At 41.2% G+C, this 13,617-nt stretch overlaps 1 protein-coding gene across 2 annotated transcripts in view; it reads left to right on the top strand.

The window, feature by feature from the left end:
* GLIS1 (GLIS family zinc finger 1) overlaps positions 1 to 13,617 on the top strand; it is a 191,323-nt gene that overhangs the window by 141,460 nt on the left and 36,246 nt on the right. For both annotated transcript variants that reach the window (XM_035538080.2, XM_035538079.2), the window contains exon 4: positions 11,281 to 11,442. In XM_035538080.2, coding sequence (XP_035393973.1) covers positions 11,281 to 11,442 — 162 coding nt within the window. The remainder of the gene's footprint in view (positions 1 to 11,280; positions 11,443 to 13,617) is intronic.

The following is a 13,617-nucleotide window of genomic DNA, read 5'->3' as shown; positions in this document are numbered from 1 at the left end:
ATTTCAGACAATGTGTGTAGCACTTTTTCATACATATCATTTGAAAGCCATATGATTCACCAATATGTGTTATTGTTATCCACCCATGTGGGATACAATCTATTTTAAATTAGTGAAGTGACTTGCTAAACTCCCTGTAAACAATAAGACTGTGGGAAAACATTAAGTGCTATTCAGAAAAGAACATTGCTATACTGCCTTTTATCTGAAGGATCCCACAGTGCTATAGAGAATGAAGGGACCTGGCACTGCTGCCACGCCGTCTGCTCTTAGCAGAGCTCAGCTTCACAATAGACTTCAGAAGGCCACTTCACCACCTAAAGCTGCAGCGGGGCTTGGTGAAGATCATCACTAACCACACTAGGACACGTTCAGCTTGCTAGGATGTAGTAGGTCACCGTGCACAAGAAATAGCAATGGGCTTTGGGGTGTACATTAGCAAAATCTTGATTTAACAACTCTCCTGGGGGTTTAGGCACAGAATCCAGTATAATGGCTTCACAGTGCGTATCAGGCACCTTAACTGATTAAGTTCATGCATTTAGCCCATGGAAATGTGAGTGAGCTCAGCCCCTAATGAAGGCATCCCATTTTCTTGGATTTACCAGAAGGAAATTAGCATGGGCCTTTGCTGCAGCTCAGGTGAAGCACGGCAGTCATTTACTATGTGCAAAAACTCAGCTGTGTTTCAGAACTCTGAAACATGGCTCTGCCAACAGCACAGTGCCTGACCAACCTAGGCACTGATTTGACTTTGGCAAAGCTGGAAGGAGACTTGCCCTAAAACACTGGGGGTCTTGAAGCCATTTGCCTAGGAATACATCTCACAGATTTTTCTTCATGTAACGAACATGGCCGAGCAAGATGAAACAAAAACACTACAAGATGAAAATTAACGTCTCGGGGTAAAATGCGAAGTTCTTTTTGCAGAGAAGAGAGTCTGTTTTCGCAGCAAGAGATTTATTCTTCTCCATGTTGTTCCCCCTCAGCTTTCCCACTGTTAAGGCACCCTGTGGGGTTCTGGCATGGCAAGGCTGGAGTGGGTCAGCAGGTGAAGGAGGGAGCTTTGTCTCTGAGGTTCTGTTTCGCACTCGGGGCGAGGGAAAGCAGAATAAAGTAACAAGCCTGCCACGATAGCAAGCCCCCAGCACGTTGCACAGCCTGTTCCTCATTCCCAGTTCTTTACCGGGGCTCTTTTACAGAGCCCTGCTCACCACGTGGGGCAGTGCTGGGCTTGACCATGGGCATCTCAGCAAATCCCTTGCTGTAATCCCTTGGATTACGGGCAGAACCCCAATCTTCATTTGAGGACAGTCAGATTGGCCCAGCATGGCACAGAAAGGAGCAGGAGCCTGTCTGATGGTAGAAAATCCCACCAGGTCGTCTACTGCCTTGGCGAGAAGAACCTTGGGGAAATTGGGGCATTCTTCCTGTCATTTTGGGCAAAGATTGATCCAGGATTGGAAATCTCATGCAGCGTGTTGTTAATGTGCAGGGAAACTTGAATCTTCTTAACTGATTTTTAGAAACAACAGTTTTGGAGAAAATCTGCGTTACATCCATGTGGAAATAAATACTGATAGAGTGTGAGAAGGAAACTGCCTTTTAGGAAAAATAAAAAATAAAACAAACCACCCTATCTAAAAGAAGAGAAGAAAGCAGCAATAAGGTTATCCATTTTGTGAAACACATTTTGTGAGAACATTCACAATCTCTGTTGAACCGCATACAAAAAGTTACGTTTGCAAAAAAAAAATCACATAGGTGATTAAGGTTGAACAAAATAGAGTTATCTTGCTGATAATTTTTATCTTTTCTAACAGAACTTGGTTGTGCTTGACTAGTTTAGCTAGCTGTAGCCAGCAACTTCCAATTGTATATGAGTTTTCACCCCTAGGATCCTCCTGTCTTTGATCAGCCAAGGACAGCAGTCACTCTGAGCTGCGATGACATGTGACAGGGAAGCTGTGACTGTGAAACACGTTTATTTATTGGTCTTGACAAAGATATGAAATGGATTTCCCAGGATTAAAAAAAAATATAGTAGTCTAGGAGGATCTGTCCCAGCCAAAACCAGGACAGTGGGAAATGAGGGTGGACAGCGGTGCCAGATGACACCGTATTTGTTACAGACAGGGTTTGGCACATGCCGGTCCCAGATCCTGCTGTGGCTGGGGACAAACAGAGCACAGATCTGATCCAAGATGTTAATTCTTGTGGTGCATTGGAAACTCTCCCTGTTTAGAGAGACACTGTTAGCATGCTACAAAGGCAGACTGGATTATGTGCAGATCTTTCTCTTCTTGCATTGATTCATTAAAAAAGAGAAAAATATGAAAAAAGAGGGAAGTTTTTCATTTCACTTTTCCATATAAGTGTTTCCTAGTGAATACATTCGAAGTTATGTTGATTCTAGTGCCTGATGCCAGTATAACAGTTTAGGATTGTTTGCTTAATTCCTGAGTGTGTGCATTGTTTTTAGCAAACATTTTTCATTTACGTGTTTGCCCTGCCTCTCTTCAAATCTCCCTTCAGATGGAGAATGCAGCCCAAGACGGGCAGTTGTTCTGCCGTTCTCTTTGCAGATCTCTCTCAAATAATCAGGAGTGAAAAGTGCCCCTGCACCGGGCACAAAAGGGTTGATGAATTCCCCAGTACGCAGGACTGCCCTACGCTGAAAGAGAGTGCTCAACACGTTAAACGAACAGCTTACAGAAGCAGGGTGTGTAATTTTTAATAACTGGGATAAAAACCCTCAGTGACATCTTTAAAATATAAATGCCTTTTCTTGTTTCTTTTATTTCTTCCCCCCCTTATTTTGCCTTTTCATCTCTTTTCCTTTCAATTCCATTAAGCTTCATTGTATAATAATGTATCACAGTGGACTTTTTTCAATTATGTTTTTGATTTTTTCCTGCTTGTTACTATAAAACTCCAGATGTTTTGAGACTTCATGGTTCTCTGGATATTTTTTCCTTTATTTTAATCTTCTTTTGTAACATGCCACACATGTGGTATTTTAGCCTTTTAAGATGCTACGCTATGCTAATCAGCCATAAGTTTTGGGGTGTTTTTTTTCTTTCTGTAATGACTTTTTTTTTTCCTTCTTGCTGTTGTCCTCTCTTTTTTTTCTTTTTCTTTTTCTTTTTTTTTTTCCTTTCTTTTTTTTTAATTGCAACTGGTTAGCTCACATAAACAATAACGGATTCTCCCCTTGTTCTGGGGCTGCATTCATTATTTTAAGCAGATTATATTTTCACTCCAAGCTTGCAAGCTCTTATACCTGCAAGTAATTTATGAGCTCCTATTCTACCTTGCATGTCAGTGACATGTATTCTGCACAGAGCTGTTTGCAGTGTAACTGTCCTCCCAGACCACAAGCACAGTGCCTTACTTTCAGATGTGGGCCAGAAAGCAAAGATAGAGGCAAGAGTGTAGGACAAAATTTCAGTAATTTCAACTGAAATAGGTAAAAATAGGTAATACATTAGATGCAAACTGGAATTGAAATGTTTTCTTGTAAAGTTTGGCAAGTCATTGTCTTGCCAATACAGAAGAACAGAGTTTTGAAGTATGTGTAGGAAACTACATTTTTTGCTTAAAAGTCTCAAAGAACTGGAGGGAAACATTTTTATTTTATTTGTGGTTCTTTGCTGGCACAGCTGGAGAGGGTTTTTAATTGATTTTGTTCAATCTTAATTTTGTCCCCATAACAAGCAGATCTGGCTTCAGATACTAGAGCAGCAAATCTTGGATTGTGTGTTGTTCTTTAATTTCAAATAACTTGCAAGCTATTCAAAAAATCCCAAATACATAATAGTTTCCCAATCACATATGAGGAAATAAAGGGACTGACATGTAGATTTTGGAAGGGGTGTCTTCTTTGCTTTTTACATGACCATCTGAATTTTGCGTTCTGTTTTTTAAACTGTTGTTCCATAATATGTTATTTTTGCCTGCAAGCCATAATACTGCATTCAGTCCAACTGTAATGAGGTTTCAGAAAATTGTTTGGTTTCCAAATGACATATTTACCAAAACCTTATGGCAAAATTTGTGGCTGTCATGCTGCTGATAGTAAGATATCCCCAACTTCCCTGGTTCATTCTCATATGTTGCAGCAAATAAATGCAAGTACCGCCGTTTAGACAAATGGTTATCCCTCTACTTGATTACAGAAGGATTACTAAAAAGAATTTTAAGACTTGCAACAGGGTCTTGTGAAAATGATAGGATGCTTTGATAGTTTCCCAGATACTTTGAATTTTGCTGGAAAACATATGAAAAGCTCTCCTTGCTCACTGAAATACTAACTGAAGCGTCTGACCTACTGGTACTGGAAGAAATAAATCTATAAATATTTCAGTGCTCAGAACAACATTCCCACCTTTCCTGACAGATGATAATTTACAATTACACGAACAGGGCTTCCAAGAGCCAAAACTCGTAGTGCTACTTAAAGACAGGCTGAGCTTCAGTGCCTGTCCTGATGCGCTGATCCCCAGCACTCCCTGTGACAGCAGACCTCGGGAGAGGATGGGCAAAACTCATGTTTAACGCCAGATTTACTTGGGAACACAGATACAACTGACTTTACAGAACAAAACCCAGGAACCAAATCTCATCTGTCTCCGTAGGTGCCTGGGCCAGGCACCCAGAGAGCAGGACACGTCCCACGGAGCTGCCTGAGCCTGCCGGCCCCGTGTTGGAGATCTGCCTGTCCCCGGGGGCTCGGGCAGCTCGGACAAGGAGGCTGTTCAGCTTTCAGGTGGCTACAGCGAGAGCGAAGGAATCCCATCTCAGGGGATGCTTGCAGGCAGGTGGTAGGATTTTGCAGTCGGAGAAGTCTGTTTGTGTGTGGAAATCACCTCGCATGCAGAATCAGAGCTGTTTGCTGTTAAAGGCCTCATGACTTAAATGAGTCTGTTGTTATGCCCTCGGTGGGCCACGTCTGCATTCCTCACGCACCCATAACTCCTGGTACTGCCAGAGGGGGGGTCAGGAATGCAGACTTAGGGCCTTATAAAATGCATAGGATTGAAAGAAAAGAGACAGCCCAAATTCTTCTTTAATTCAGTGACGTATGCCGATCAAAAACCTCTTCCAGGACTTTCAGCTAATTAGTATTTCCCGGTTTCACGTTAATTAGGAAATATGCAACCTGTCTAACAGCAGGAAGAAAAATGAACTGCTGGTGTACAGTGTGTTGATGTCAAATGACTGGCCATAATTACCTAAAAACCCAACAATGTGAACAATGCACTGCATTTATTCTGTGGCTTACTTTTCTAGATTTTTCTTCTTCCCGTTCTGAAACCTTTTACCTTTTCATGTCCTACACACCAGCAGTCATACAATAATCTGGATAAAGTCCAAGCTCCTTTTGTTATAATACAAATAATAAAATGAGTACAGGTAATACTTTCCAAATGAAATATCATGCAGGAGTGTCACTTTGCAAACATAAATTGTTCAGACTTCAAAAAAAGACGTAGAAATTGGCAGGTCCTTTGTTGTTACAGATATCTTCCATTATTATATTGCTGCAAAGGGAAAAAAGCAGCTTCTACCCATTTAAATCTGTACACTGGCTCTATGAACTGGGATTCTTTAGGAAGTTGAGAGCTTAGTCCTATAGGTACTTTTTATGCATCAAAATCGTTCTGTTGAGTTTAATAAAAGCCCTTGCATGAGTCATGTTACTCCTGAGCAAGTATTTGCAGGATCAGGGCTTTACATTGTAGCTACGATAGAGAATTAAAAATTAATCCAATCAGGAGTTCTCTAGAAAAAAACAAATCTCCACCTCAGATGTTTTGATTCTTGTGTTGGGTGGATCAGCTCACATGCTTAAGTTACTGACATTCATAACAGTTTGGAGCCTTGTATGCCTCCTGCCATGTCACCAACATTAGAGTCAGTGTGTTTTAAAATATTGATGCTATTTAAAGGGTGGCATGACTATTTCCTCTCCTCCAGAAGGGATACACAACCTCACAGGATCCTTTTTCTCATGACATGTTTTTCAATAAAATTTTCCCAATTTGGTAATCAGCTGGGAAGAAAGAACATTTCACAATGTTCATAAGGCTTGTAGATATTTTGACCAGACATAAGATTTCCTATTGATAGTATTAAATGCTTTGGAATGAAATGTTTTGGGTTTTCCATCTGTAGGCTGTCTGAGATGTCAGCAGCCAATATGACCTGCTCTTTCCCTTTTCGGTCTATAAATAAAAGGCAGCTTGTTTAACAGATCTTGCAGCAGAGAGCAGAGGTGTATATTAATGAGCTTTCTCTAATGGCACACTGGACCTATTTAGCACCACAACTGTGAAGGCTTCTCTTTTTCAGTCATAACTCATTTCCTAAGAAAATGTCAGTTATTGCTTCACCTTATGGTCTGAGCTGTTTAGTTTATAGTTTATTTCTTCTGATCTGTACCACTGACAGATATTCTAGACATGACTGTGATTAAATATGCTTATGAAAATGGTAAACATTTGATAATGTAAGCCCTCGCGGGAATATGCTGTTATTTCTGCATGGCAACATTCTCAGGTGCATTCAAAGTATAATGTGGAAGCAAAGAAAAAACATTTTAAGCAATTACAGTTATTAGATTAAATTGTTTGGTTAGGAAAATTGTGATGTGTTTAGATCACTGTGAGATAATTCAGTGTTTTCATAAATATGCCTTTTAAATGCATGATATTCCAGCAGTAACGCTCCAGCGCGGCTGTAGTGTAAGATAAAGATAACGTGTATTTCCATCTGGTATTGAGCTAATTTAGTCCTGTAAATTTCTACAGCATATTTTTTCCTTGTAGAAGCCTTACTCTAAAAGCACATTAGTTATAAAATCCAATAATTACATCATGCTATTTACTGTAATCATGTGGCATTGTTTTGTGTCTGCGCTCAGATGTGTGCAGCATAGCGGTGTGTGAAGCACACATTGACAGTCTCACAAAAAAAAAACACAAAAGTACTAACTGCAGTATAATTATTATTTTTAATTGATGAACTTGTTTAAGAGTTATGTTGACTTTTACAGACTTTAAGGATCATGCAGTGTTTGTTACAGTTATCCCAGGCATCAAACGTCAACAAAATGTTTAAGATTGTAGGATTAGGCAATGACAGATTGGGGCCAGATGTCTGGGAGATACTGTATGTAGCCTTCTCAGTTGATCAAATAGCTCTTACCATCCTAAAGCCCTTTGGAAACTGAACATTTGCTCTTTGTAGTTGAAGCTTAGACACTTCTGGGATTGTGGTTATTTGAGAAGGCTGAAGAACCTTACCCTGTTTCTCCAGGAGTAGTTCTATTTGCTCTATACATAAATATATGTGCATTTCATGTATCAGGGGTAGGTGGCAGGGTTACAAGTGACAGAGAACAGCAGTGAAGTCCAGGAATTACCTTAGGAAGTCATCCTGGCAGTTCCCTTAGCAGCCCAGTTGAGGTTACTCATCCTTGCACAACTGTACGGGGGAGACTCTTCCGCTTCGAGGAAGCTGGGTCCCAGCAGTGCTGCCTTCACGTGTGGACTTGTAGGGAAAAACTGCAAAGGATACAGTTAGCAGATCCAGCAAGACATAACAGAGTCAGAACAGAGGTTCTCCTGGAATCCTTCAAAGCAAAGACCTTTCTGCAGCTCTGAAGGAATCCTCCCAGCCTCGTGCTTGTCAGCCCTGACCAGCTCCTTTCCTCTCTCCCTCTCAGGCCTTTCACCTTTGTTCTTCTTCCCCTCTCCTCATCACTTGCCAGCAAGCTTCTCACCCCCGCTCCTTTTTCCACTGATTTTCTTCCTATTTAGCCACTTACCTTTAGCAACCCTACCTTCTTGAACCTTTGAGCTGTAGTCACACCGCTCCTTGCTGGTGTGTTCTCCCACCTTATGGTTAGGCTGAATTAATCACGGCACTGTGACTGCCCCACTCTCTGTATGTTATCCAGCATAATGGAGCTGGATAATATGAAGAATAAAAATCAAAAAATAATAATATAATTAAGAAAAGCCATTGAAGTCAAGGCATATGTGGTGATGGAGCGTTTGGATTATGTGTTAGCACCAAAAAAAGGCTGTTGACCACAGTAAAAGTACAATAAATTCATATTTGTTTGAGTGTTGCTGCTCGCATTGTAGCTCTGAGTGTTTATGGTAGGGCCTGTTCCTTTTCTTCCTTAAGTCCCAATCCAGCAAACTCTTAAACATATGTGCGTTCATGTGTTTCAAATTAAGCTTGTGTTTAGATGTTTTAGGACATTTGCCATTGGAATTTTTGCTACTGACATCAATGGGAATGGAGCTGGACCTCTAATTAGTTTGGATTATTCTGCATACTTTCCTACTTCACATTAGGCTGTAGATACGAAGCTGAAGACTGATAATCCACTAGAAAAACATGCTGAGGGTCAAAATCCCGCGTTGGTGACTGGATAGCTCAGAAATGACTTCTGTGACCTACCAGGTCTTTCTGCCCCTGAGACGACACGGAGATGAGGGTCAGCCTGTGGAGTGTCACTGTAGTGACTCCGATGCTGGCAGGGTGTAAAGTCTGCCAGGGACCCATTAACAAGGAACGTTGCCACCTGATGTCCTCCTGGGCTAGGTGTTTCGATGCCCATCTGTCAGAACCAGGCAGCCCTTTAGAGAGGGCAGCGGAGCTTGTAAAAGGCTCGGGCTTGTCAGGGGAGACTGCTCAGGTCGGGGGGGAATGGCTCGTGCAGGTGGGAGAGCATGAAAACAACGGGAGAAGTGTGTGCTTGCTGCTCACCTGGGGTTCAGGTGAGTGAGGCTGCAGAGCTGAGCTGCAAAACAGCTTTGTTAGACACCGGGTCTGACCTCAGGCTACCTTGGGGCTGTGGATCAGGGAGTAAAGCCGGGAGGAGTTGAACTGAAAATGGAAGGGGTGTTGGTTTGTAGGGGTGATACAGCAGTGCAGACATGGCACTGATCAGAGGACACTGAAGAAAGGGAGCGAAAGGAAAGGAAAGGAAAGGAAAGGAAAGGAAAGGAAAGGAAAGGAAAGGAAAGGAAAGGAAAGGAAAGGAAAGGAAAGGAAAAGGAAAGGAAAGGAAAGGAAAGGAAAGGAAAGGAAAGGAAAGGAAAGGAAAGGAAAGGAAAGGAAAGGAAAGGAAAGGAAAGGAAAGGAAAGGAAAGGAAAGGAAAGGAAAGGAAAGGAAAGGAAAGGAAAGGAAAGGAAAGGAAAGGAAAGGAAAGGAAAGGAAAGGGAGCTAGGAAACAAAGAGCAAACCATGTTCAGCACCTCACAACTCCATTTACCAGAGGCTGTCCTTGTGGGACATCTTTGGAGAACTATGGATTTGCCAAACTCCGCTTATTTTTCATGGACTTCAAGGATATTTGCGCATTTCAGGTTGCATTGTTCTGAATCCTTTGCCCGATTTTTAGTGATGATTAAAAAGAAAGATTGTTTCTTTGGACTCTTCCAAAACTCCTCCTTTTCTGCGCCAGCTGAAGCGTTGTGAGGGGAGTCGTGACCTAACTGCTGAAGCCGTAGGTTGGGTGACTCCAGGTGATGAGCTTTCAGGATTGTTTTGATGGGGAAAGATGAAAATATATGCATATGAGGTACTTGTCTGTGCACATAGACCTAAATATGCCATCCAGATATTACATACCTGCCCAGGGCAGAGAAAATATTTAGGGCAGTAAAAACCATGGTGACTTTTTCATCTATGAGTGGCTGAGAAAGGCAGAAACTTGCAGTCTGTCTGGAAAAGCTCTGTGTGGGTGTCTGTGTGCATGAGTGCATCGGTGTGTTTAATTTGCAGGGTGCAGAGCTGATATGCATCCAAAGACAGGACACAGCCTGTGAAATGAAGCGCTGGCTTGAGAATCCAGATCACTTTGTTCACAGTGTTGAGATGCTTAAAACACACTGGTCTCGGCAGGATTTGAGGGGCCTTTCTCCATCAGCAGTCAAAACTGACTCTGTCAGGCTCCAGGAGACCAGGTGCCTCCAGCTTACCAAATCTTCTAGGCACCATCTATGTCTGCCCTCCCTTCCCATCCCTCTGCCTGCAACGCTGGAGGCAACTGCTGGGTTAGAAGTTTATACACACCGATGGGCGTAAGAGGTGTGTGCATGACAAGCAGAATACGTCAGGGATTGGCAAGATTGTCATTTCTGTGATGCCATCCAAAGAACCACAGGTTGCGAATGTCAGTCTGCAGAACAAAATCCTGACTCAGCAGAAGGAAGTGGCAAGATCACAAATTACAGCAGAGCCAAGTTCCTATCTGTATAGAGACACGAGGAAATCTGCAATGCCATGAGGCTGCAACACAGAGTGGGCAAAATGGGCACACCACCACATGTGAGTATGTAGAGAAGTATTTGTGTACATGCATAAGCATCTGAGCCCATGTTCTGGGTTTACTGCTGCATGCATGTGCATGTACATGTGTTTGTGCTCACCTGAGTTAATTCTCAAAGCCCATCCTAGACACAGTTCCTCCAGTGCAGTCTCCTGTTGTCTGTAACACTGAAACTCACCACTGAGCAATGCAAAATACTCTTTCTCTGGCCCAGTAGCTGGAAATTTTAATCATTTATTTATTTATTTATCCAGATTTAATTTGAAACAGCTACTTCTGTTATGAATGCTATGCAGCATATTATTACTGAGTTCCTTAACAAAACGGATGCTTAAGAAATCAGAATTGCTCAGGTTACTGGTTGTGTAAATGCTGAGAACAGATCTGAATGATACGGCTAGTAAAGAAGAGGGTGCAGAATGACAGCAGAGCTCCTTTGGATTGATCTTCAAATGGATCGGGTCTTCTTGTAATAGTCTGTACTCATCTGCTCCAGTGTATAGGATTTCAGACACCTGAAACCAGGTTCTTACCCGCCACAAATAGCTCCTCGTGCTCTCTGTCCGTAGCAGCTAATTGTTATTGCCCACAGTCGATCCTGTGCCAATTAACATTTAAGAGAGCTTATCAGAACACTTGTTCTTTCTTTGAATTTTCTGTACTGGCACCACGTCTTTAAACGTTCAGTTCTTCAGACAAAACGTGAGATATTTATAACCCATGTATTATTATTGAGCTACACACCATGTCTTCAGTGACAGATTAAATGAACAGCACAAAACGTTGTGTTTCATCCATAAATTTCAACAGATGTTTGAATGTTGGTTGATTTATTACATGTCCAACTTGGATCTTACACTGTTCTCATTGTGGCTGCACATGGTTTATTTAATAGCGCTTTACAACGATGTTTTATGACTTTTTTCAGTTTGAAGGGTGCAACAAGGCATTTTCTAGGCTTGAGAACCTTAAGATTCACCTCCGGAGTCACACTGGGGAGAAGCCGTACCTGTGTCAGCACCCAGGCTGCCAGAAAGCTTTCAGCAACTCCAGCGACCGGGCAAAGCATCAGCGAACACACCTGGATACCGTAAGCACGATTTCATACCGGGAGTTGCACTGAGTTTTCCAATAGTCCTTGTACACAATCTGTCCTGAAACTGAAGGGTGACTTTTCCTTTTCATGAGGAGCATCTCAGAAAACTCAGCTATAAGCAACTGTACTTTCGTTTTTAATTCAGTGTGCTTTGAGAAATAAAAAATGGCTTGATCTCAGAAAGGCAAATTCAGCTGTCTTATTCATGCTGAGGAATAATGTACACAGGAATAAGTTACTCAGCAAACTCTCCCATTGTTCTCATTCCAGTAAGAGGAGGCACCAGTACAATAAGGTATAGTATGAGTGAAAGCCGAGTCATCGCTGCTGTACTCAATGTATGTCATTGTCTCGCTTCCTATCCTGTGTTGCTTCATTAAAGTCTGTTCTGAATGAATGCAAAAGCAGCTCAGACATCTAATGGAAGGTAAATGCCTCTCAGTTTTGGACATAATTTTGGAAAGGTAAAGATACAGCTGTGGTATAAGCTAAGTACCACCACCAGAATGAACTGCAAGAAACAAATTCACCTTTATATACAGTTGGTAGTTCTGGCTCAGCTCTATGAGTCTTCTCACTTGTCATGCAGAGAAGATGGGGACCTGTCTGGTGTCTTACGCTCTGATAAAATAAAATCACCATATTATGGGGAAAGAAAGTAAGTAGGCAACTCTGTAGATGAGTTAAGTCCCCAGCATAAAGCTTTTAAAGAATAACAGCCCAAGTTGTTCCTTTGTCTTTTTCAAAGAAATGAATATACGGTTTAATGTTTGGCCAAGTGTTTATGGGGCAGAACTTTTGAGTTTAATTGATATTTACTTTTTAAGCAGTTACACATTTCAGACAGTGCAGCATTAAGGAATGTCTAATGTACATTATGCCTTGCAAAAACAAACAAGTAAGAGAAGCGAGTCAGTCACATTTTCCAAACCAAAGCACACTTACAATAACAATGTTTTATTTATTTGAAAGTCAACCTGAGATATTTGAATTTGTAATTAGTTCTAAAATGCGTCTCTTTTGAAACTGGATATACTAAATTGGGTGCATGGTTTTGAAATGTAACTGCTTGAGTCTAATGTATATATTTTTTATTAGCCAGACTCACAAAGGGAATGCCATTTATTAGTTTTGAAAGATAATTCAATGAGTTAACAAAATGAGCAAAAATATTTATATCTGTTGATCTGTGCATTATTGAAGATAAATCTCTTAACTTTCTATTTTCTCTTCTTCTTCCTGTATCTCTGTCTTAATTGTCTGAAATCTCATAAATCAGCAAAAAGGTACAGTAATCATTTTCTACTAACTTTCTTAAATGACTAAAAATATCATCCATGCTATTCTGTTTCAGGTTCTTCAAAACTGCTTCTGTAACCCTACACTATACTAAATGACTTCCACTTACTTGCATTAATTTTGAAGTCCTGTGATTGGACTTGGTGTATTGTATGAATGTGAAAAATAATGGGGCTACAGGATGGTGCTACTGTAAAGACTGCACACTGTGTTAGCTCAGTGGGCAAAATAATTGTCCATAACATCAAAGCAAATAGCCAAAGCAAACAGTCAGACTTCCATCTAGTGTCCATATCACTAAATCGAATGATTCTATCAGTAATTCAAATTATACCGATTATTTGAAAAATACTCTGCTCTTTGTTCTGCTGAGGGATTTGTTGAAGTTTTCCATAGTCTTTCCTCAGGTGTCAGTTCTCTGTGTGTTCCAGACACTCTCAATAAATCTGCTTTGCCCTGTAACTTTCTGAGTACGTGCTGTGTTAGCCTGTAAGGCCATAATTTGGTGAATGATTCTATTATTCCTTAAGAAATTTCCTGCTGGCTGGGCAGAGCAGCAGTACTTATCCTCTTGAGGTACTTACAAAGAAAAGGGGTTTATACAGACTACTTATTCCTTATTGAGTGCATTTGGAATTGGTTTTAAAGCTTCTTAATGTAGGTCATTCCATCATTTATCTACTCCAGGAGGAGAATCTGTAAATAATTTCAGAGACTTACTGTGTATGCTAGTTTGATCAGATCTCTCCTAAATCATCTGGAAGTAGATCTTTCTCCTAGGCAGAAGCAAAACAAAGGGAACGTATCTGTCCTTGTGGTGGAAAGGGCATGTCATCACTCCTCCATGAGTAAAACAACCAGTGTAAAGGA

This window comes from Cygnus atratus, chromosome 8 (assembly GCF_013377495.2).
Source record: "Cygnus atratus isolate AKBS03 ecotype Queensland, Australia chromosome 8, CAtr_DNAZoo_HiC_assembly, whole genome shotgun sequence".
Lineage (NCBI taxonomy): Eukaryota > Metazoa > Chordata > Aves > Anseriformes > Anatidae > Cygnus > Cygnus atratus.
The sequence above is the reverse complement of the archived record's forward strand: the minus strand, read 5'-3'. Positions and strand labels throughout refer to the sequence as shown.